General features: G+C 38.6%; 3 protein-coding genes and 1 long non-coding RNA gene across 5 annotated transcripts in view; 2 read left to right on the forward strand and 2 right to left on the reverse strand.

The window, feature by feature from the left end:
- Positions 1 to 167: 167 nt before the first annotated feature.
- Positions 168 to 1,782, reverse strand: LOC121944279 (uncharacterized). The gene is made up of 2 exons (XM_042488019.2): positions 1,480 to 1,782; positions 168 to 1,361 (listed from the first exon to the last, which is right to left on the reverse strand). Exons 1-2 carry the CDS (start codon positions 1,649 to 1,651, stop codon positions 544 to 546), a joined length of 990 nt encoding a protein of 329 aa, XP_042343953.2. The 5' UTR covers positions 1,652 to 1,782; the 3' UTR covers positions 168 to 543.
- A 572-nt stretch (positions 1,783 to 2,354) lies between these two features.
- cenatac (centrosomal AT-AC splicing factor) lies at positions 2,355 to 8,577 on the forward strand. Its single transcript, XM_042488018.2, has 11 exons — positions 2,355 to 2,632; positions 3,225 to 3,391; positions 3,555 to 3,653; positions 3,736 to 3,802; positions 4,064 to 4,126; positions 4,507 to 4,574; positions 4,683 to 4,797; positions 4,911 to 4,941; positions 5,309 to 5,410; positions 5,795 to 5,927; positions 7,665 to 8,577. Exons 1-11 carry the CDS (start codon positions 2,516 to 2,518, stop codon positions 7,783 to 7,785), a joined length of 1,083 nt encoding a protein of 360 aa, XP_042343952.1. The 5' UTR covers positions 2,355 to 2,515; the 3' UTR covers positions 7,786 to 8,577.
- LOC148189718 (uncharacterized) lies at positions 5,828 to 24,365 on the reverse strand. Its single transcript, XR_015776392.1, has 3 exons — positions 24,263 to 24,365; positions 19,925 to 20,070; positions 5,828 to 5,960 (listed from the first exon to the last, which is right to left on the reverse strand). It is a non-coding gene; the product is annotated as an uncharacterized LOC148189718 (long non-coding RNA).
- The window catches only part of atosb (atos homolog b), a 33,984-nt gene continuing 20,278 nt past the window's right edge, over positions 11,273 to 24,978 (forward strand). For both annotated transcript variants that reach the window (XM_042488010.2, XM_042488011.2), the window contains exon 1: positions 11,273 to 11,629. The gene's annotated coding sequence lies outside the window, so the exon portion shown is untranslated. The remainder of the gene's footprint in view (positions 11,630 to 24,978) is intronic.

Raw genomic sequence — 24,978 nt, forward strand, 5'->3', positions numbered from 1 at the left:
AAGTATCACATTTTAAAGACGTTTTTGAGAAGTGAAGTGAGTTTTCCTTCTCTTTTGTTTTGGTTCTGTATTTAGAACTGGTCCTGCATCTCCTTGCTGGTCTACTTTCTGATCTTGTCTCTAAGCTAGAAGGGAACGCAAAAAAAAAAAAACAAACTTAAAAACTGTTTGTTTTTTTCATTTTTATTTGAAGGGTTCACAATTTCTTCTCTGTGTGGAATTATATACGATCTCAGCTCCCTGGACAATAAATACTGCACGTAAATGAAAAAGTTTAAGTACATGTATTTTAATTCCTTGACTGAATACATATTTGTCCAAAAAGAGACCGCTGCACTGATCACACTACTTAATGATATCAAATCATACTTTAACGTAACCATTCTTCACGATGACTACCTTTAATTTTTATGTGAGTCACACCCATCTGCAGCCTTGATGAACAGCTTTATACTTAATGATACGTCTAGTGTTATATATAATAAAAAAAATAAAAAGGAAACACAGTAAACATAAATGTGAGTGACATAAGGGGGAAAAAAATTAGTGTATTCTTCTTATGTGGGCTGCCAGTTCATCGCTACGTCTGAAATCTTTCCCACAGGTTTCGCAAGTAAACGGCTTCTCACCTGTGTGGCCTCTCATGTGGACCGTCAACTGACTCTTATATCTAAAATAATTTCCACATGTTTTGCAAGAATATGGCTTTTCACCCGTGTGGATTCTTAGATGAACACTCAGTCTTGCTTTCTGATTGAATCTTTTTCCACACAAGTTGCAAGAATATGGCTTCTCACCAGTGTGTATCATCAGGTGTCTCTGAAAATCTGACCTATACTTGAAAGTTTTCTCACACCTGTCACATTTGAAAACTTTTTTGCCTGTGTGAGTGTCGCGGAAAGTCCCGGATCCTGATTCTCCACGCTTGTTTCCATTCTGATGTTGAGATACGATATAGTTGTGAAAGAGAAGCTGGTTTACTTCTTTTGGTTCTGCTACTTCAGAATTTTCAGAGTCGGAGTCGTCTTTTTGCCAACTGATACACATGCTGCCGGGAAGTTCTGTCTCTGTTGCGTTTACACTTTTGTCAGTAGCAATATAAATAGTCTGATCTTCACTGTGGTCACTTTCCCCATAAGTAGTTGCCAATGTACTGCTATCAGTCTCCTCCTGCTTCAGGTCAAGCTGCTCTCCCCCCTGATTGATGCAGAGTTCCTCCTGCTCTTCTTTAATCTGTGGAGGATCTGGGTCCTCCTGGTCCAGACTGGAGTCTCTCTGCTGAATACAGAGCTGCTGATGGGCGGGAGCCTCCTCCTCCTCCTCCTCCTCCTCCTCCTTACAGACATGTTGCTGTGGAGGCTCTGGAGGGACAGAGAGCATAACGAAATGAATACAACTGTGATGGTAAACAAGAAGTGCAGATGAGTATCAGTATAAATAAAAAAAACAGTTTTATCAAAGTAATTAGGCTTTACACACCGATCCTGAGTAACTTTATCTCCGGTTTGGAAACGTTTTCCAGCAGTTTGCGCTGACGGTCGATCTCTTCTTCGTACTCGACGATAGTTTGTTTAAAAACTCCGAATATTTCTTCAGCAGCAGCAGTTAGTCGCTCGTTTACAAAGTTTCTCAAATATTCAACTGAAGACATAGTTGCTCGATTACAAAGTTGCCTGCAGAACGACTACAATGTCGTCTAAACGCCAGTTCAACACGTGTATGCAGCTAAACGCTACCAGCGCCTGTGTTTGTTTACTTCCGCTGTGTCACACTCTTGAGTTCCGATAGCGGAAGTGCTGGAGTTTTTATTCCCGCACTCAACAGATGACAAATATCTAATGGCAAATTAGTTTAAAAAGTAGTACCACTAACGTAATTTAAACTATTGAGATAAGCACATATATTATTCTCTGATTTTATTTGGGTCAGAAACAATATTTACAGTCAGTAACAGTTCAACAACTTCCAGAATAAGTAATTTGCTCACTGATTTAGCTATATTTTATATTCATAAAATGAAATATTTTGAAAAAATTGCCCTCATATATCAGTTTTAAAGAACAACATATCTAGATACAGATCTTAAAACGATATCTAAAATATGTAATTTAAGGCCAACCAAAACTATTAATTAATTTAAATCTTCCAACTTTATAATTAGTTACGTCAACCCCTGTGTGAATTTGTGAAGGTATATATATATATATATATATATATATATATATATATATATATATATATATATATATATATATATATATATATATATTGTCTGTCTGGTTTGGTTGAATGTACGGTTTCAAAACTGTTAATAACAAGTAAAAAAAAAAAAAGAAGAAGCTTCCGGGGGGAAACATATCAAGACGGCATTACTTCCTGTAGCTGATGTTTGGTTTGTGTTTATTGGAAAACATGAGGGAAAAGAAGACCAAAAAATGAATAGAAATGTTTTGTTTTAGCTCCTGACTGTGTTAATTCACCTGTAGCATATTTAGTGTTTTTATACACGGTCTAAATGGGTGCATTTTACTGTGCTATATGTAGACAAACGACATTTAATGGAAAGGGACACATCTTCGGAAAAAACCACCAAAGCAGACTGAGAGTGGTTCTTCTTAAATTCTTAGAAAAGGTAAGTAGTTTGGTGTCATCGGTCTTTTGCTGACAACATTTTGAGTATTTTGTGCCTACATTTGCTTCCATGGCCATATATAAGTATATATTTATGTTTGAACTGTTGTCATGCTAGCCCAGGTGCTAACGTTAGCAGCAAACCGTCATCACAATCGAAAGGACCATGTTGTCATAATTATCTGGGACTCTAATTTAAGCCATTGGCTTTTCTTTTTAGTAGCTTTTACTACTCAACAACACATAATGTTTAACCCCTTGAAACCTGGAGCGGTATTGCCTGTCTTTGTGCTGCTTTCCCAAGTATTTAAACCTTTGAATCTTGAGCAGACTGTTGCAGACAGTGAGCATCTCCATAAGACGTTTCACAAATGGCAATGTTACGTAGTTTTAGAAAAATTATTTTTAATAAGTTAGGGAAAAATATTACGGAAAAAAATATTGATCACAATTACACATGAAAAATTATGTTACAGAAATATAATGGTTTTTAATCAATCTTTCCAAGCCTTATTTGCTTTATTTATGCATTTTGTTGTTGTAGTTGTGTAACTTTTATGTGTCCTATGTTTGTTTTATCCACTGTCTAATAGGTGAAGGAAGCTCGGCGCACACTTAAAAAACCCCAAGTAGAAAAGTTTGATTGCACCCAGCATAAGCAGACATTCTGGTGTTACTGCTGTGAGCTTGAAATTGAAAGAAATGTCACAGATGGCAACATGACTGTGCTGTACGGAGGCTTAATCGAACACATGGCCACGTAAGTCCTATTTAATATACTGTTATTTATTTACCCCAGGGTTAAAAAAGTATCCTAAGCAAACAGAGATATAGAGCTGTACATTAGAATACCTTTTATTGGCCATATGATTTTTGTTATAAACTGCTTTTCCTTTGACATCTTAACACGTATCTGGTTTCAGCTCAGAACACAGGAAAAATACTCACAAGTTCTGGTGGGAGAATAAAGCTGACCCTAAGTTTAGAGACAAGGTCATCTTCACGGAGGAGGAAACTGAAAGGTGGGCCCGATGAGCCAAAAGTTTGCATTGATAAAGTTTGTTTGGAAAATGAAAGACTCTACTCATTGTTTGTTTTTGTTAGGTTCAAAGCTGAGGTGGCAAAGGCTTTGGAATCATTTGTGGAGAAAGAAGATGAATTCATAAAGCAGGTATAGAATAATAGTTGAGACATTTCACTCAAAACCGTAAATGTGAATCTCAGGGTTCGTTACAGGAAAGGTCAGAGGATTGAAAACCATCTGGGCAACATGAATATATGTATCAAACTCAATGCCAGTCCATCCAGAAGATATGACTTTAACCTGCTCGTAGCACAAGAGGAAAAGTCAGAAGATCACGATAACGGGTGTGTTTAAAGGCTTGAAATCTGTTGATCTTTTTTTGTTTTGTTTTTCTTTTTGTGACTGCAGCAAGCTGACCACATTCGGGCCCAGGAGAAGCATCGTCAAGAGGTCCTTCAGTCTCTTTTAGAGGTTTGTTTTCCAAGGATGCGGTGGCAGTATCCATCAATGATGACTCTGAGTTACATGTAAAATGGGAAATGCCACCATTTTTGAGCTTAATGATTGTAACTGCCAAAGGTGGTAACAAATGATCCTCTTGAGATCCTGTGCCTGACGAAATCTTATATTTGGTAGCTTGGATGGTTTGGAGAGACATTCATTTTCATCATCAGGTTCTAGTAAAAGTTTTAAAAAAAAAAAAAAAAGATGATGTAAATGGATTGAAGTTGTAAGAGACAGACAAAGGCATGAATAGAGAGAGTGTGCGGTGTATGAGGATTGTGTGATGAAGTATGAGTAGTGTTCAGACTTCTGTGAACCACTGTTGGCTTTTCCTGAATCAATGCCAGCGTGACGCAGAGCCGGACTTGTTCAATGGACTCAACGGCACAGACATGTCTGCTGAGGATGCTGTCAGGTAACACCGTGTCCATCTACCACATCCTATCCTTTTTCAGTTGCATCATCAGTGGCATTTTCAATTTCTTTTGTTGTTTTGGGGCTCATCTTGTTGTCTGGGGAGCAGCTCTCAGTTTACGTCTCAGGGGTCAGACCAGCAGGCGGGGAGCAGCTATGTCGAGTCAATGGTCGAAGCATCGTGGGCTGACACAGGACAAGGCCTGACTTTCATTGGCTATCAGGTAGACGGACAGCTCTCATTGAGAAAGTGTTCAAGTTTAGTAATTTGTTTGTGTTTTTTTTTTTTGTCAAACAAATGCAATCACCTCTCCTGATCTCGTTTTCTCTGTTACAGGATTCATCAAACAGTGGAAATGTTCATACAGGTACAGTGATATATGAATTTATGTGAAGGTTAAGTATCTGCAAAAATGCCAAGACTACTTTGGAAATATATATGAGAGGTGAACAAAAGAGAGACCTTAATTCAGAGTTGCATTAAAAAAGTATAAAATCTAACTTGCCTTAAGCTTTAGGAACCGTGCATGCATATTGTATATTGTATATTTTGCGTTTAAATTCATATTTCTTAATTTTAAGACTCTTGGGATTACTGTTCTTTACAAAACATTACATCATACATGGTCCTGTTAAGGAAGCGTGTACAGTGGTTGTATGTACATTAAAGGGTGGACATTGATTTGATTAATAATTAAAAAAAAAAAAAAAGCATATATCCTCGGTGTGTCGTAGGTGCCGTCCCTCCTTGGCTCCAGGACGATCCTCTGGAAGGGACCTCCGGAGCTACAGCGCATCCGGAGATCGGTCCATCGCTCCAAGAGTTCCTCAAGCAGAGTAGGACTCAAACACACACAGATTTTTTAAAGTTTTATGACAAATTTGTTCAGCCGAGCTGTTTGTTTGCTTCAAGAAATGTTCCAGCCTGAATCATTTTAATGAGCAATTATGTAACAAGTGAGCCAAAATTTATAATGCATCTTCTGCTATTTTTAAACCTTCATACACTTGAGGATTTTCTTCATTACTGCTTTGTTGCTTCACTGTCATGTAAAATCGCAGCAACAAAATCACATTTTCTCATGGTCTCTGATCTTAATCTAATTCTAACCGTGTATATTGGGGTACAAATCTGTAACAGTTTCAATAATTTTGTAGTATAAAATAAAAAATAAATTGAAGTATTTATTGTAGTATAATTTATAATGTGTCCTTTTCCAGAGGAGCAAGAGAAGCTGAGGAAGCTTCCACCGAACAGAGTGGGCGCCAACTTTGATCACAGCTCACATACAGACGCCAACTGGCTTCCCTCCTTCGGTAGAGTGTGGAACAGTGGCCGACGCTGGCAGTCCAGGTGAGATCACAACTCTCCTCACTGCACCTGAAACTATAAATGATAATAATGATGATAATAAACTTTATTTATATAGCACTTTTCTTAACAAAGTTACAGAGTGCTCAGTCAGAGAAGCAGCAGAAGATAAAACAGGGCAGCAATAAAAATGGCAGTTGAAGGAAGAAAAAGAAAAGAGAAGAAAAGAGAAGAAAAAAACTAGCAGCATATGAAATATTCAAAAATACTTTCCTATAAAAGAAAGTCTTAAGAAGGGGATTAAAAGATGCTAATGATTTAGCAAGTTTAATCTCATTAGGCAGAGTGTTTCACAGTGTGGGCGCTCTGACAGCGAAAGTCCACAATCAGGCAAAAATGAGCCGAGCTGCATCCGCTGATCTAAGGCAACGCCCAGATACATAGGGGGTCAGTAAATTCTTAATTTTATTTGGAGAAAGGACATGTAATGCTTTAAAAGTGATCAAATTTTTAATTAGTGCAGTAAGTAACAGGTAAATCGTGCAAATTTGCTAGCAGAGGAGTAATGTGATTTTTTTTTAGTGCCATGATAAGGGGATTAGAAACCAAGGCTCCTCTCACTCCATCTCATGTATTTTAATGTATTTTACGCACACATACAGGCCTTATGTTTAGGTTTGTGTTAGTCTGGTAGCCACTGGGGCGGATGATCATCAGTGTGCATGGAAACCTTTTGCAGCAGTGTGGGTTATGATAATTCAGATGTTATTTCTAAGGATCAAGTCTTTTTTATGATTCTTTGTGATGTATATTGCTTTTTTAACGCCCCTTTTCAGTTTCATTCAAAACACCACAAGGGACACTCGAGTTTGCCTTATTACAACTGAAAAATATTTGGATAAATATGCAACACCACATTATTTATTTATACAGCTGCATGCTTTCCCCCCAGATGTCAGCTATGAGTTTATGTACAAACTAAATACTCTGTTTAGATCTAGTTAGTATAAAAGTGAAACTGTAAGCACACTGCATACAGACTTAATGTCTGAAAATCTGTACATGATACTCACCTGCCAAAGTGGACAGCGATGGTTGGCATACCCGGTACCAGAGCTTCAGCAATTCATGGATTAATAAATTAATTGTCAACTATTATTTGCCAACCAATTTAATAATTGATTCATCAGTGTGAGTAATTTCTAATAACAAATAGGCAAAATTCCAGCTTCTTAAATGTGAATATTTTCTTTTCTCCTATATGATGGTAAACTGAATGTTTTTTGGTTATGGACAAAAAAAGACATTTGAGGACAAAATCTTGGGCTTTTGGGAAACACTGATTGACATTTTGTACCATTTTCTGACATTTTATAGACAAGCCACTAATCAATTAATCAAGAAAATAATCGAAAGATTAATTGAATAATGAAAGTAATACTTGCAGCTCTACCTGGCAGCTGATAGATTTGGTCTTTGTTCTGCTGGGTAGCGACAACCTCCATACTAAAGTAATTTATTAATGGCCATCATGGCAGCAGCACAATATTTTGTATTTTATAGTATTCCAATAGTATTTGAGCTGTTTCCAAAGAAAGCTGCCTACATTTAGATACCAAAACACTTTACATTTAGTATCCTATATTGTGTTTTAATTGTACATGAGCCAGAGTTTACCTTAAAGGCTTATTTTCATGCATTGTCCCTGGCCAAACTTTAAAACATTTTCAGCTCTCAATTAATTTCATTGATCTCTCCACGCAAACTTCTTTTCAACAGGCATCAGTTCCGACAAGAGGAAGGGCAGAAGAGCAGACAGAAGAGGAGGAGAGAGCACTGCACAGACGGGTCAAAGAAAACAAAAACGACTGAACGGATGACAAATTCTGACAACACTTAAAACTGAATGTAGTCATGAGTGAAGGAGTGTATATAGTTTGCAAGATGTGAATGAGGTTTTATGTCGTTTCTGATGACTTGTACTTTGTTGACAAGCTGACGAGATGCTTTACTGTTGTACTAAACAGTGTTGTGTATGTGTTTATGGGAAATTATAGACAGCCTTCTTTTATTTTGGAGGTCTGCAGTATTAACATTAACATTAAGGCAGTGCCAGTTTCAAGTATGTATGTTAGGAGGTTATCGTTGATAACTGTATTTTATATAAAAACTGCATGCTCCTGCCTCACAACACTATTTCAAAAATAACATCAACTTAAATGTGTACACTCACTCAACAAAGCCTTGCTCCACACTGAAAAATTTAGGTCAAATTGGGTTTTGCCACTCAATTCGTCACTGACCTGCTCCATTTAATCAACTGGACTTAACAATCAGTGACTTAACCCTTATGTGGGCAGGCACATTTAGATTTGTAAATTAGTTCACTGCTATATTCTAATTTATCTAGGCTAAAATAACAGGATTTCATGATTTTTTTCCCCAAAATATGACCTTTAGTTTCCAAATTACAAATTGTTTCTCCCGAGATTGCCCGATTAGGGTATAAATTTGGCACTTTCCTCTTTCTAAATTTTTTTATTAACAAATATTTTGCTACTTTATTTTATGTTCTGCATACTTTTTTTAAAAAAAGCGGAACATTGATTATTTACATACGGCATGGTTTGATTGCTTGACATAGTCTTTGAATAATCAACTTCCTATTAAAATTCATAAACAAAACATTTAATTGCTGTTTTTATACTTACATCTTACACTGTCAGTATTCTATCATGGATAGTTTTGGTTACTAGAGTGAATAATTTGTCTGGCGCAGTGAAGCAGATGCTAAATCTGATGAACCATTAGATAGCAAAACAGTAAGAATAAAAAATAAATAGCAGTCAATGTTTCAAACCTTTATATTATTGATTATCTGTAGAGAGTAGGCCTAAAAACATAAGTATATCTGTGAGGGATTTTTGCTGATTTTATATGATTAAAGTATCCTCTGGGGTTCAGACATTGAACACCTAATTATCAAAGATAATATAAATCATTAATTTTCCACAAGAACATAGAAAATCATCCAAAGAAAATCCCCTAAAATATAGTAAACATGGAAAAACAATAACAGGTACGTCATGGTCATCAACTTTGTTCACGTAGGATTACATTATGGATTTTGATACCTATGAAGAGAATATTTTTGAATATTGGCATGAAGTCACATGATCTGAGTAGCTGACCCATCTCCCCCTTCAGTGTTTCACATTATTATTAAGATCACCCACTTCATCAGAATCAGAATCTAGTTTTATTGCCAAGTACATTTACATATACAAGGAATGTGACTTGTTGTTTTGGTGTAAAACAGTTAACATAAAGGAAGAATAAAATAGTGAATTTAAATAGAATAGAACACAAGATTAAAAAAATATAGAAGCAATTTAAATATATCAAATGACAAAACAGAAAATAAAGGACACAAAAACCATGTACAAAATGGATGCAATGGATTAGAGATGCAGTGCAAATATCTCAAGTTTAAAGTTTAAGTCTAAATAATGAATGCCCTTCCCTCCACAGCCTGTCAGATGATTGTATCTCCCAGGGTGCAGAAACCATTTAATGGTCAAAGACACCAGAAAGAAAAGTCTGATTATTAAGTATTTTTCCTGCTGAGATTCTTACAGCAAGTCCAGGATCTTGATAGGCAAATCACTGGTTAGACCAAAGCACTCTGAAAGGTCAATGTGACTACTGTAGCCAGTTATCAACAGGGGGCGCCAGCCACTCAACTAACAGAGACACCTGCTGTGTTATAAGAGAGGAAATGACATGAAGGCAAGCTGCTGCAACATCTAGGCAACATGGTAAAACCCTAAACTGCATTATCCATTTTAAGGATGTGCATCCTAATTTGTCCTTATATGGCACAGAAAAGACGGCCCCTTTGAATAGTTTATAGTTGAGTGTTTTGTCTCTGTCTTATATTCTGGCCTATTTATGTTATTCTGCAAATAACACTTAATTGCAAAACACACAATTGAAGCAGCAGTTCTCTGTGTTGATAAGACATCCCACAAAACACATTTTTTTTAACCTGTACAACCAAATGATGAGCTTTCATTTTCTTTTTCAGGTCATATTACATGATGGATTATTGGAAAAGGTTTAAAGGCTGCACATACAAATGCTTGTGAGATAAGATGTGTTGGAAAGAGTATAACATTAAAACTTTTATCTCAGCATTTTAGATTATCTGAAATTAGTCCCACCTGTTTTCTATTTTCTTTATGACAAAAGGAAAAAAAACAGTTGCTCTGAGAAAAGCTCTTCAGTGGTATAAAGAGACACTGACACTTTTGGCATTTCTGGTCTCCAGAAGCTAAATTTAAATTGGGTGGGTTACAAATTAAAAATATTCAAGTAGCTGGAAGTCTCAAAATAATGTACACTGAGTGGAATCTGTCACAAGTGTCCTTTGCTGCATGGTTGACCCTACAATCTAAACTTAATTTGCCACTAAAAAAATGAATATTTGTTAAAATCCATCTTGTCTGCATGCATGCATAAATAGCTGATCTCTTAAATTCATCCATGATAAGAGGAACTTTTGATGATGCAGAAAATTGTGATTTTGTGAGAGAAACAGGCATACTGATTTGGTTATAATCTCCTGCAATGCACCATAGCATGTCTAGGATTAAAAACAAGTGCATAGAGGTGATTTTGCAATGACCATTATTGTGCAAAATATGCAGAGTTGCATTGCCAAAGGGATCACCACAGACATGGAAGAATGCAGTAAATGCAATATCCTACATTTCACTCGTTGAGCTTACAATCAACTGTTCTTTTTATCTACACAGGCCTTCTCCTCACCACAGCAAGGTATAATCAGGCCCCAGTGAGCACTGGGAGGACGGGCGTGGAGATCAGTGCAGCTGCAAGGCAATATGGGAATACAACGTGTGGCTGATCTATTCTTAGCTATGTGACAACATGGCTATGGCTGATTCACTACAAAGGGATGAAAAAGAGGGTTGTCATTTGTAGACTGCGTAATTAACCATTCTCATTACATTATTTTACCACAATTAGTGCTGTATAACTGCATATTTTTGCCCTTATATCAGATCACGGTTTGGTTTTCGGTTGGATATTAGAGGATCTATTGACAACCAGAAGCTCCAACACAGCAGCTATCCTTTGCACTAAAGAATGGGAGGGGAGAAAAAGCACGTGTACTGGGCGTTTCTTAAATTAATCCTTGGTCCAATCACGGAGCGGAATTTATGAATAAATCTGCATGTTTTAAAGAAGGCGTATTCCTCGAGTGCTGATTGGCTGAGGGAAATAGAAGCAGCCAATCACTTAAATGACAGGCGCTCAGCTGGCCGCGTAGCCCCGCCCCCATATATTAAGTGTCGAAGTCCGGAAACGTTGTCGTTTAAAGGGACAGAGGAGGAATTTCAGGCAAAGGCTGAAACAACGAAAACAGCTGCGAGCACTAAAAAAGACGTAGAAGGGACGTAGTCAGCCAACAAGCGAGCTATGTGGCAAAGCTGAGTGGGAGGACGACATTGAAACTGTCCGAGTATTTGATATTTAGCTAACGGCGCTAACGGCTTTTTTAGCTTCGAAGTCGCCCTAAAAAAACGTTAGCTACCAGCAACAACGCAGCAGTCAACACGGCACAGAGATAACAAAAAGGCCAAACTCCCAAACGTTAGGGACGCGTCAGTTCAAGCTGCCAGGCTGTTTTTTCCCCTCCTGAGTCCACCTTTTATTGTTCGGTGAGTAGCCTTTACATTCTTAAAATCTGGCTAGCTAGCTGCCAGTTAATCTTGTGCTTTGTGTGAACTTTAATTATAGGATAGGTTGTTCTGAGATTCCTGAATTCCAGTGAAATGTTTGCACGTGCAGGTCGTCAAAATCACCATTTAAAAAAAAATATTAATCTCGTCAAAGAATGATAAGAATCCAGCCTGAGCCAATTGATGACCTGACAGTATCTTGCAGGGTGTAGGGGGCGTTCCCCTGCTTTGTCTGCCTTCCTCACTCTTTCTTTATGTGTGTGTGTGTGTGCGTACGTGCATGCAGTCTGCGGTGGTTATTGGAACAAAGTGATAAAAAACCCAATGAATAAATCACCATTATAGGTGTATGTGTGTGTTTAATTAAAATGCATGAGTAAATATTTGATTTTCTGCCCTCCTGGCATTGTGCCGATATAGACTGTGTAGGAGGGATCAACCAGCACTAGCATATAGATATATATCTTGTGAGATTATGACTATAGCTCAGTGGATGGAGTGATGATGATCACTCTAAAGATTACAAGAAAGAGGAATAGCACTGAGTTCAATGAGTGCATTGTTCCCTTGGATTGCTCTTGGGAGTTGCATTGCATCTTGCAGTAAAGGGAGCATTGGCACTAAAACCCTAATTAATATTAAATCTATACAGTGTGAGAGTCAGTTATTATAGTGTTATGCTGAGCTGTGCTGCCTCCCATTGTCTTGACAAGCAGGACAGTATGGCATTGACATACACACACACACATTAGGCACAAGTGTATGCAGTCACACTCACTCTGCATCACCCACACAGCACATGTGCACATGGGAATCCATCAGCTGTCTCACATTTATGTAAATTAATGATTTCTGCACACACATGCACACATATACACACATATGCACACATTGCTGCAGCAAATCCATCTGCAATAAGTCGACATTTTTCTTTCTCTTCTTGCTTGTCCTTGCGTTGCTCTGACAGCCACCCCCCACCTCTCTGTCTGGGAGAAACCAGTGGGCTTTGTCCTCAGCTGTGTGTGACGTCATGCACATCTTTGCTGTAACCAACCCTGAAGGCAAGGTGCATGTTGTTGAGCAGGCCTGGGTCTGGGCTTGTCCCGTGCACAGTCCCTCTTAGACTTAAGTTCTCAAATGTCATGACATAGTGGCGGAAGAAAAAACACGAGATATTAATTCAGTCTATTTAGGTGAGACAAAGAAATTTAGAGAATCCTCTCACACCAAAAGAAAAGGAATGGAGGTCGCGATCAAAAACTGAACAAGGATGAGTGCGGGACATTTTTAGCATGCAAGAAAAGCCTCATCTGAAATCCCTGTTTTTGACTTCGAAATGCACAACTAATATGATCAACCTTTGCAAATATATTAGGCTCCAGTGTTGAGTTTATTAAGAGCACAGACATTAGTGTTGTGTGTTTTCTTTTGGAGCCATCAGTACCTAGTTAGGCTATTTAGCTGAGTACAGTATGAACTTGAGCCTTGTGAGAGCCCAGTTTCCTCTGATTCTGCCTGAATAGATTAGGCCCAGACTAACATCGTTACAGTCTGTCAAACATTGGCCTGCAGTGGCTCTTCCTACCTTGCCTGCAGTTCAGCCACAGTATAATATTTTATTTAGTTATCCGATAATCTGTGACAGTAAGTTTTCCAAGTTAAGGGATGCCATTTGTCCGGTGGTCCTCTGTACACCTAACCTATATTTTAACAGATTGAATACACCTTCTGTACCTGTTATGTCTATCTGACTGTGTGGTTATGGTTCATAGTTGCAATTCTCCTTTTGCATCTGAACCTGGCAGCGCTCTGTACGTGTGTGGAAAAGTGGGGGTGGCTATTAAACGCTTTGAGCTGATCAAGGCTTGTTGTCAGCCCTCCAATGTGTCTCTGCAGGATTTGATGTCAGAGATTACAGATGATTATGTGGGTTAGATCCAGTACTCAACACTGCTCTGGGCTATATTGATCTGCAGTGTGTGTATGTGTGCGCGTGCGTGTGCACTGCACTTGCATCTGTATGAGAACTAAATTAACCCTAACCCTTTTAAATAAAGAGTTATTTAACCTTTAAGTGTTAGATTTATGGTGAGATAAAACATTACAAATAAGAAATGTAGTTGTACAAGCATGTGTATGTCACTGTGAATACATGTTTTTATGTGCAAAGCCTGAAGCCATCACCAAGAACATGTTCTGACTGGTCGACTGACACAGAACAATTGCTCTTTTCTCCTAAAGCCTAAAATAAAATAAAGTGGGTTTTAGTTGCTTCTACCTAATGTGGTTTTGCCTTCTATAATCTATATAAACCTTGTCAAACTACCAGTGTTGTTTAAAATAACTCCTCCTGTTCGTATGCTCCATTATGCGTTGCACTGAGTGGTTAACAGTGACACAGGATAGATCTTTTTTGTTATTTTATTTCATCCATTGTGTGTGAAAGCCTAGTAGTTTATTTTTTTCTTTTAAAGATTAACATCTATGACACAGATTAAACGCAGTAATACTAGATGTTTTTTTTTTTAAATTTTACATACTTTTCATCATCTCATGACCCCCTCAAGGGTCCCAACGTGGGATTTGCTGCAATAGAGAGCCAATCAGAGTGACGCTGTTTGTTATAACTCGCTCAGCTCAGGGACAGAGCGGAGGCAGATTGAGATGAAAGATAAAATTAACAAAAGGACAGGTCAGAGGGCAACTGTGTGTATTTTTACCTTATTGATAACCAAATGCTCTCACACTCAACACACATAAAAGACATTCTCCAGAGTGAAGACATTTTTCTTGATGTCACTTTTGCAAAAAAGTGACATCAAAACAGCTTATTCCTAAAATAGCACATATCCCGCTTTGACCGCTATCACTTTAACCTCGAAACCTGCAACTCGGGTCTTACACATACACACACACACACACACACACACACACACACACACACACACACACACACTCACACACTAAGTAAACCTAGCTCCAAGCTTACCAGTAAAGGTCAGTTAGTCCACTTAACAGTCTGTCAATAAGGGGAACTAATTAGTCCTCTTACAAACCTTCAGACTCCATGTGTTCATAGTAACTGTGTTCTCTGAGTATTGACTCACTGTATTTAATAGATTAAACCTTTCATAGGTCACTGATGGAAATGTCAGTGAATTCAAGGATGCTTGGAATAAGTGGGAGACTGTTTTAAATGTGATGGAGGGTCTAGTAGTTTTAGGGAAGCGTGGGACAAAATCACTTTGTAATATAAAGCCTCAAATTATTGTGTCATTTAAATGTTCTTGACAATCAAACAGTAGAACAAAGTAGAACACATCTCTGAAGCATTCATGTTGTTACCATATCACGACTTAAAGCTCATGATCACACCAAAGTCGTAATAACTACTATTTTGAAAACTCAAAATAATAAGTTAGTCACCTTAGTAGTATTTTTAAGGATTTGATTAATTGTAGGAATTCAGTGTGATACTACTAAGCCCAATCTATGTGGCTCAAACAGCCCATTTAATGCTGCCTCCAATTGATCTTGCAAAGGCTGGATACTGCTTTTTACATGTTGGAGTTGCTAAAATGTTTAGAGTAAAAGCAATAAATGAAAAAATAAAGAGAAAGTCACAAACTCATAATATGATTAAGTATTTGGGCTGTTTAAATCCGTGTTTCAGCATTGTCCCATTGAGGATCAGTGCAGCAGTAGAAAACCTGCAGAATGGAAATATTCAGAATTGACTAAAAGCTGGTGGCTAAAAAGTGTCTAATACCCATTACTATTATGTGTATCTGAGGATTAAAAAAAATAAATAAATAAAATACTCATGTTTCATTAATGATAGGAATTCAGTATTACACCCTTTGAGATACAATCTGGAATTTTCTTTCCTGTCAAGTGCTCCATCTTTGTTTTGGGTGTTTGGTGGCAGCCTGCTCAACTTTATTCAAACCCAGCTGACAACAGAGAGAGAGGAGGATGGCAAGGCGACAGTACCACCTGCTGAATAAATCAACATGGTCTGACATTACACCCTGAGAGACTGAGCGCCGTGATATCTAGTTCTGTACAGCGTGGGTGTGTGGGTGAGAGTTTTGTCTCTGGCTGGCTTCGACTCTGCTAGCAGTACTTGTAGATGTACATTTAAGTCATTTATCAACAACAAAGCAAACATTTAGGCTATTGTAGAGCTGAAACATTAGGTCAATTGATTAGTCAAGCAAAAGAAAATAATCAGCAACTACTTTGATAATCAGTTAATCATTATAAATATTAATAGTATTATCATTCATTTTCTCAAGCCTCTTATTTGTAAGAATTTGCTGTCTTTATTTGCCTTATTGAATAGTAAACTGAATATTTTTTAGGTTTTTAAGTGTTTAAAAGTTATTAGAACAAGCAATTTGACATCAATTCAAGATAGGACATTTTTAATTCACTATTTTTTAACAATCAATACTATTTTCTTTTTTACTATTTTCTAATCAAACAATAATTGATAACTCAAGAAAATGACCTAGGTCAAGCTTCTAAAAAGACAGCATAAGTCTGATTTGTTTTCATATTTTAATCATTTGATCTTAAACTGAATATATTTGGTTAGGCAAAACAAACCATAGTGTCACCTTGAACTGTAGAAACTTTGGATTTTTTGAAAATTGACGGATTAGTCAATAATGTCTTGCAGCCCTCATTGGTAATACTGCCACAAAGACTGCACAAATGCACATATTTGAAAACTTAAATTTCTAGGTGGATAGTGGAAGGTTAAACAAGTGAGCAGATTGCACCAAGACAAATTAACAAACTAATCAGAAGAAAACTGGCTTGATATTATGTGTGTATTGAGCTGTTGTATCAAACGGAAAGATCCACTGTTTGCAAGTAAGTGGATTAAGTTTTATACTTGATCCTAATGAATGGCTTTGCATACAGATACACAGGCTGAATATAATTCTATACATGTACCCTGTTAGTCTATTAATATGGCGTCCATACATCCCCAGCATCAATGATTAGATGTTTGAAGGCAGATGTATCTGTATTATATAGGTCAACACAGAGCTTATCAAGCTAAGACCTGTTCACTCTCTGACCCTCTCCCTCTCGTCCTTGTCTTGTTCCCTCTGTCCATTACTCTCCGATACGTTGTCATTTATCTCCATCCCCTCGCCCAGCATCAAAGCCCTCTCATCTCTCTATGCTGCTTTTTTCCCTTCCCTCCATCTTGTAGAGGCTGAGTGTGTATGACAGGCCTGGGCATTTGCATGCATCATTTGTCACTTAAATTGATTTGATAAAGAGTAAAAAAATGTTTCTCTTTGGATAATTGAGATAGCCGCTTTCAGAAATTGATTAATTACTATGTTACTATGTTTTTGTTGCATTTATGTTTGAACTGTGTATATCTGATCTAGAAGTATATTGGGTTCAGCTGAAACAGTCAGTAGCTCTGTCATGTTTCTCTCAAAGAACACTCAGTTGTGTATTTCCTGCAGGTCTCAAAGCATTAGTACAACTCATGTCCTCCCAATGAGTTTTTAAAGCGGTGGTGTACACCTTCAGGGAGTGCAGAGGTGTGTGTGTGTGTGTGTCTTTACCTCAAAGCCTAAGAGAAGTGATTGCTAACCATGCAATAAGAAGTGGAGCACTGAAGCCTTTTGTTTGTCAGTGCGGCATATCTGTGTCTTTCTTTGTATATGCAAGGTTGTGTTGTGGTGGTGGTGGTGGTGGTGGTGTGTGTGTGTGTGTGCCGAGCCCGTCTTTTGCGTCTCATCAGAGCGAGGGAACAGCTGTGTCACAGTGTTTTGTCCAAAACTGCTCAGATCTGATTCCTTCAGGATCTCTTTTATTTGTGGCCCAATGTAACAGGCAGATGACACTATCAGTGTCATGACACAGTTGAGAGGCAGTCACCAGATGGGCTGCAGAAATTAGCCTTTATACAGTGTCAAATTCTGATCAGTGTACTGTATGGTCAAGTGTCCAGTGACAAATGTGTAAGATTAATCTCACAGCATTATCTACTTGTCATGTGTGTATCACAAAGATGAACAAGTATTGTTTTTTTAATAACATATTGTGGAAAACATAGTGCTGTCAGTGCTTTACATAATGACCTTGGGGGATCATTATAAATGTAATGGCTTATTGTCTCAGTTAAACTGAGTGTTGGAATCAAGTAATTAAGTAAGCAATAAGGTTTGTTAGCCCTCCTAAACTTGCACAGGGAAAGCAACATCTGTCGGTACACCCACCACTGGTCTACTATTGAGTAACACCTGTTACCGTGTCCAAAATCGTGTGCTATGAATATCATATCCACTGCCATCGTTCAGCATAGTTCTCTGTGAATAAACAGCAGTATGTATCTTTTCAGACGCACTGAGCTTCAATTGCCACCTCACTTTCTCACAGCCTCCTTACGGTAATCATAGTAAACTAAACTCAGCTTTACCGGTATTTTAAAAATATTTTTTTTAAATTTACACTTCTTACATATTTTCATTGATATTTAAGCATTATCGAGGTTACAGAGCTGTCTCGGTCAAGTATATTTTCCTCTGCAGTATTGCATTGTGGTAAATTTAAGCTGATGTAGTGTCCAGTATTTGCATGCTATAATATTTCACGGGAAATAGTATGCAGTTCAGATACTGTTGGTTTCATAATAAGGTTTTAGACATACTAAAAGAAATCTCACATACCCGTTTGAATGTATTTTGGACACAGCCTGTGAAATATCTTAACACCCACTAAATAGATTAGCAAAACATTTATATTCTTACCAGATACAGTATCCTAGTATCTTTGGTGATGCCCCGACTTTCCCCTCTCGCATCCATAGTGGTTGGCATCTGTGGTTTGTATGCTGCTTGGATTGGTTGTTTGCCAAATCAAAGAGTCAGTGTCATACTTTCATGCAGAGAAGCATGTCAACATTAAACTGAAAGGTTTTTGGCATGTTATTTGATGCATTGGCAGCTTTCATACAAAAAGATAAAAGCACATATTTGATCTGTGTCATAGTTAAATAGGTTGCTGGTGTTTTGTCTAGTTGAATATTTGGATTCTGATGCATGCTTGTAGCTTCAAATATAGAGCGTGCACAGCCCCGTCATAAGGCTCAAACACAGAGTAACAACTCTTGTGGTACCAAAGCTTCTCGTTATTAACTGCTGCTTAACGAGCCCAAGCGCGCGCGTGTGTGTTTGTGTGTGTGTGTGTGTGTGTGTGTGTGTGTGTGTGTGTGTGTGTGTGTGTGTTTGTGTTGGACTGATCTCAGGATTAACCCTCGCCAGACCTCTCCCTGCCCTTCACCCTGTAACGCCCCCCAGACCAAAATGGATGAGCCGCTCTCTGTATATGTGTATGTCTCTAAACATGCACGCATGCCACTCCACTGGTATTTTAGTTAAGGTTAAGACTTGTACTTAAGGTCATTTGTAAAGTTTTGCTTTGTTTCCTCCACTGATTCTGCAGATGTGAAGTGATCACACACCTACAAATGTGAATTTAAATGAGTTCCAACTACTATTGTCTTCTTTTTCACCATGCACTATGGCTAGTAACCATGCATTAGTCAGTTGCCCTGGTTAGGTATTTGTGAGCTACATAGGGAGGAAATGGTGTTTTTCCATTTAATTTCAATGCCCAGATGGCAGGCTGGACTACATTCAGCCGCTACCAGTCTGAGTGGTGCAAAACCACCATGCTGTGCGAGCTTCCCAAGCATGAAAGGGGAAAAGGAATTGATTTAAACAGAAGGAAGATGGACAGAGAAAAAAAAATCACCAAAGGCCAGCTGAAGGGGGGAGAGGAAGAAATACACACACACACACACACACACACACACACACACACACACACACACAGATTGAGGTGAAGAGACAGAGAGAGAGGTAAAAATACAGGCAGCTGAATTCAGGGTGAAGGAGCTCTGACTGAGAGGGAAGGGAGGTGGAGAAAGAGAGAGCTTTATTTCCTGTCCTCCATGAATAGGCAACATATTTCTCTGGAACATTCCATCCTCTGAGCTGGCCCGGCCTGTCACCAAGACTCTGGGTGCCACACTCCTCCCCATCTCTGCATTTCTTCCCATTGCACTCTATCTCAGTCCTTTCTTATATCTATCATTACTTGATTGTGTAGTTGCAATGTTTTTTTTCCAAACTAACCTGTGAAACTGGAAAGCATCACAGAGTAAAGTTAGACTCCTGCGACTTCAAGGATTAGATGTCAGACAGAAAAAGTAGCAAAATCTCAACATAACCTTACTGTGAGGTGTAGATCACAATGGATTCAACTTGATGGAAGTTGATCAGTAGCCGACTGCAGGAAACAGGAAAAATAAAAATTTCCACATTTGCAGAATCTTGTCTTGAATAGTGGAAATTATTGCAGAGATGGATGGAGAGGCATATCTGGTAACGGAAAAACAAACAGAAGTTATTTCAGGGATGCTTTATTTGGACAGTCCGATGTTTAAAATGGACTGACAAAAAGTCTGTGTTAAGCAATGTCCATTTGCTGCATCTCCCCGATTTAAATCTAACCTTAATCAGGCCTATGTTACGTCAGATACCATTATTTCAACTGAAAGTTAAAAGTTAGATGCTTACACTTATAAAAGCATGTCCCTACGTTAGCTTTGGTATCCTATTTATCAACAGGCAGCTGGTCAAACATGCCCTCACAGAGAGTTCTTATCACTGGATTGTTACAGTGCTCTAGAAATGTAAATATACGTAAGCACTCATGGAAAACACCCTACAGGCACTGGCTATCTGATGATGGTTAAATTTTGGTTGTGGGAGTTTCGTTGGGGTTATGGCAGTTAAACTGGTAGGTAAGCATCTTATTCACAGCTCCTGTTCTACTGTTGTTTGCAAGAAAGTGGGACACACAAGACACTGTGGCCTGCAGAGAAACAAGGGCTGAAATGGTGAAAATAGAAATCAGTTAATGTTATTACCATGTGGTGTCACATAATAACCGAGGATGTTAAAAATAGAAAATGAAGACTAAGACAAAAAGCATTTGCTGTATGAGTGAGAGAGGCAGTACTGGAAATGTGAAAAATGTTATATTTACTTAAGAAATGCTTTCAAATGGCTTTAAAGAGGCAGTTCAAAATATATCTTTTTCCTCTTACCTATAGTGTTATTTATCAACCTAGATTGTTTTGGTGTGAGTTGCCGAGTGTTGGAGATATTGCCATAAAAGCCTTCTTTCCAATCTAATGGAACGAGACGGCACTCTGCTTGTGGTGCTCAAAGCACCAAAAAAATACATGCACAGCAGAGGAGTGCATCAGTGTCATAGTTAATGTTTACATCCCATACTGTCACGAGCACTAGCCTCTCATCCATGAGTAGATGGACACTTCCTTCTACACTGTGATTCAGTTGGTGGATGTATTTTGAGAGAAAGAAAATGGTTCCTATATGAAACTGCTCATAAAAAGATCTGTGGATTATCTTGACTAACCAGGTCATGATTTCTTGAGACGTTGTTGAGTTTGTCCAAGTTTAGTTTTCAGGTGCTTTGAGTACCACAAGTCAGCTGCAATCTTGGTTCATAATATTACAGCAGAAGCCGACATCTCCAACACACAGCAACTCTCACCAAAACCATCTAGATTGATAAATAGCACTTCTGTCCCTTTAATTTATGCTTGACAGGCCAAAGGGTGCAGAAAGTTCATTTCACGGACTGATTTATGTCATTGTAAAGCCTTCGTACAATATTTCTACCAATTCCCTGAAATGTCACCACAAAGCCCGAACATAAATCGCATCACAAAATTCAAATGGATCTCAGCCAGCAAGTCAAAGCATCAGTGATTCTACTATTTGTCGATATTAGCTGTGAAATTTGCACATAAGCTTTGTTGATTTTCTCTGTTTGGCTGCTGCTCGCTCTCATCACTCTCGTGTTGGAGAGAAGCTGGACACCTCTTACACACAGGTGTGTACTACTAACACATTTTTGTACATGCTAACATAAACAGACACCAGCACACACAGGGCTCCATCCCTCTGTACACATGTTCAGTATTACACAGATGCCCCCCTCCTTCGCACACACGGACACATGCACACACTTTCCTTTCCCACCCTTCCTCCACCTCCCCTCTTCCTCTCCTCCTTTTGTTCTCTCCCTCCCAAAGAAGGAGAGTGAATCGGACTTTGTTTTCGATCTATAAAACTGGTTATTTAACACGGTGACTAAATGATTTACTCCAGGAAGTTTTGTACTGGTAGACTCTGGTTGAAGCTCTTCAGTTTTTGAAGGCTATGACTGTTTCATGCTGGTTGGAGAACCCCCCCAAAAACTCAACTGGTGTTACTTTGGGAGGCCTTGAAAAACAAAGTATGCATGTGTGTCTACATCCAGCGTGTTCACATATCTAAAAATCCAACCCTGACATCTTGACATAGACATCAAAACAAACACTGCCATGCTCTTAAGTCAGGTTTGCATCAATGCGTGTGTTTAATGGAATGTGAACGAGTGTGTGTTTTCAAAGCTCCTTTCTCCTCAGCTGCACTCTGAGAGCCCATGAATGGAGGAGGTGTCTTCATAAAGAAGACACACCCCTTTTCCCCAAATATGGAAGGCAACATGGGCACTTAAAGGGACAGTGTTTGAGTGCATGTGTTTGTGTAAGCTGAAACGGAAGATCCTGAATAACAGCTGTGGCTTGCAAGAAGAAAGTTCCCATTATTACAGTTTTTACAGGCTTTGCAGTTAAAAACAGCAGCCAAGTTTGTTTCACAACAAACCATGCCTCATTTCAATCAGTTTATCCTTCCTCTGAGTCTATATCTCACTGTCTTCTATACCTTCCTCCTCCTCCCCTCCCCTCTCTCCCCCATCCCCACATCTCTATATTTGGAGGTACCTCACTGAAGCTGTGTGCTGTTTTTCAAGCCTCATCTCTGCTCCCTTTGCAGTTCACACACACACACACACACGCACCAAAACAACTGTGACATACTTCCTCACAAATATTTACACACTGCATCCAAACATATGCATGCAGAGCTGAAACAGTCAGTCAATCAGCAGAAAATTATTGGACAACTATTGATAACTGATCAATCATTTCAGTCCATTTTCAAGCAACCGTTCCCTCTCAAATTTTAAGATTTAAAAATGCCTGTAAGTAATATTGAAAGTAGTTGTTAGTTGTAGCTCCTCATATATACGTGTATGCCCACAGGTAGACTGTTTGACAGCATTACAACTTAACAAGTAACTGTTTCTGCTAAAAAACAATAGGTTCAAGAGAGAGTTTAATGTCATTCTTTTTATATACAGTACCTATTGCACAGACAGATAAAATGAGTACAAAAGACAATAACATTAGTATTAAAATGTGTAGTAAATTATATCCCGCACGTTTACTGTGACTGGATAGGTATTTTCTGAATGTATGATGTCTATAATGTAAATGTGTTTCTCACATAATAGTGTTTGTCAGAGGGGCACCCGGTTGCTTATTGATTAGTCATTTTGATGACTGCTGGAGGGCAACCTCACAGATGTTTTAATGTGTTTTTTATTGTTTTTCTGCTATTTTGTCGATTGTTTAGAGCTTGAGGATGCAAGACAAGTTTCTGTGAAAACAGTAATTATCATCTTGTCTTATCTTAAACTGCAGTATATTGGTGGTAAAAAAAGTATTTTGCCTGTTAAATAGAGTACAGTGTTCGTAAATAAAGTGTGGTCGCACAAATAAGGATATGTATTTAACCACATAAAAAAGTTTTTTCAAAAAAAAAAAACAACAGCTGAATGCTCACTGACATCACAGCCTTTCTGTGAATATGTTACCATTTGCAGTTCAGAATCAACATGACAATTTTTTTCTTTGTTTTGTTTTGGTAGATTTGTCCACCTGACTCAGAGCATTTTGAGATAACTCAACCCAATGTGTGAGTTAGAATGACATAACATTTAAGCCACTCAAACTCCAAACCACACATTTAATTTAAAGAGTTAAAAATCTGTACAATATATGAAACACTATATACTTAAACCCTTGATTTTGTTTAGGAAAAGCTCCCCAAAACTACATGCTGGCCCCCCTCATCCTTCTGTATGACAGAGATAACATAGCAAAGCAGCAGCAACCGGTTTTGGACACAGACGCAGGGTCTCACAGATGGAAACTGAGCAGGAGACAGATGAGGAGTCAGACACAGACAGTGACCAAAACATAAACACACAGAGAGCTATCAATAGTTTCGTCTCACATGTCTGGACCAGCGCACAGCTGATAACAAGTCAACCCTGGTTCCCTAAATAAGGATTAAGCATAACCAGGTAGCTGTGTACTTGTGTCTGTAAAAAGAGAGCTGGGCCAAGGTGATTACTAAATATATGTTCATGACAGCTTCAAGTGAGTTTTGTGTACAGTGCTTCAACTTTTGTGATCTCCATCCACAATGTGTGTGAATGTGAGGTGAGAGCGGGCATGCCAGTGTGTGTTGCACTTTAACCACACCACTCTGTTCAAAATAGTTCTTGCCTCGTCAACATGCTGTTCCTTATTAGTTCACAGATGGCAAAACACACACACACGCACACTCACGTACACACACATACCTACAGCTGAGGGCTGCTCCTGGTACTCAGCTGATAAAGTTGTTCACATGCACTTCATTCTGTATCCGTACTCCAGCAGCAGATAAGCCTTCTGCTTTTGTGCGTGTGTACATTTCATGCTGCAAACAGAGTGCCTTTGTGAGAGAGCGAGAGAGAGAGAGAGTGTGTGTGTGTGTGTGTGTGTGTATGTGTGTGTGTGTCTGTGTCTGTGTCTGTGTGTCTGTGTCTGTGTGCGCAAATAACGGCAAAGGAATTACATAGATGTTTGCATCTTTATTCTCTGGGGCATTAACGTCCTTTTATTAACTGTTCTTTTTTTTCAACTCTCTCTCTCTCTCTCTCTCATACACACACACACACACACACACACACACACACACACACACACACACACACACACACACACACACACACACACACACTTAAGGGGCCAGCACACTATAGGAAGGGATTGCACACTATACACAAAACATGCTTGAAGCTGTCAAGGACACACATTTATCACACAAACACACACTATTTGAGGAGAGTGCTCTTAGGGCTCATACTTGTGCAGAACAGGCCAAGCAGGAGTAGGTGGGCGGGATTGTGCTTCCCCACGCCTCTTCCCTTCTTTCACTCCCTCCCCCCGGCCAATCAGGACCTCAGACACTACAGCTGACCCCCCTTTTATCTAGCCAATCAGCTATCAGTAACCCCCCCTCTCTTTCCCCTGT

The sequence above is a fragment of the Plectropomus leopardus genome, chromosome 4, assembly GCF_026936395.1.
Source record: "Plectropomus leopardus strain MGB_pleo_1.0 chromosome 4, ASM2693639v1, whole genome shotgun sequence".
NCBI lineage: Eukaryota > Metazoa > Chordata > Actinopteri > Perciformes > Serranidae > Plectropomus > Plectropomus leopardus.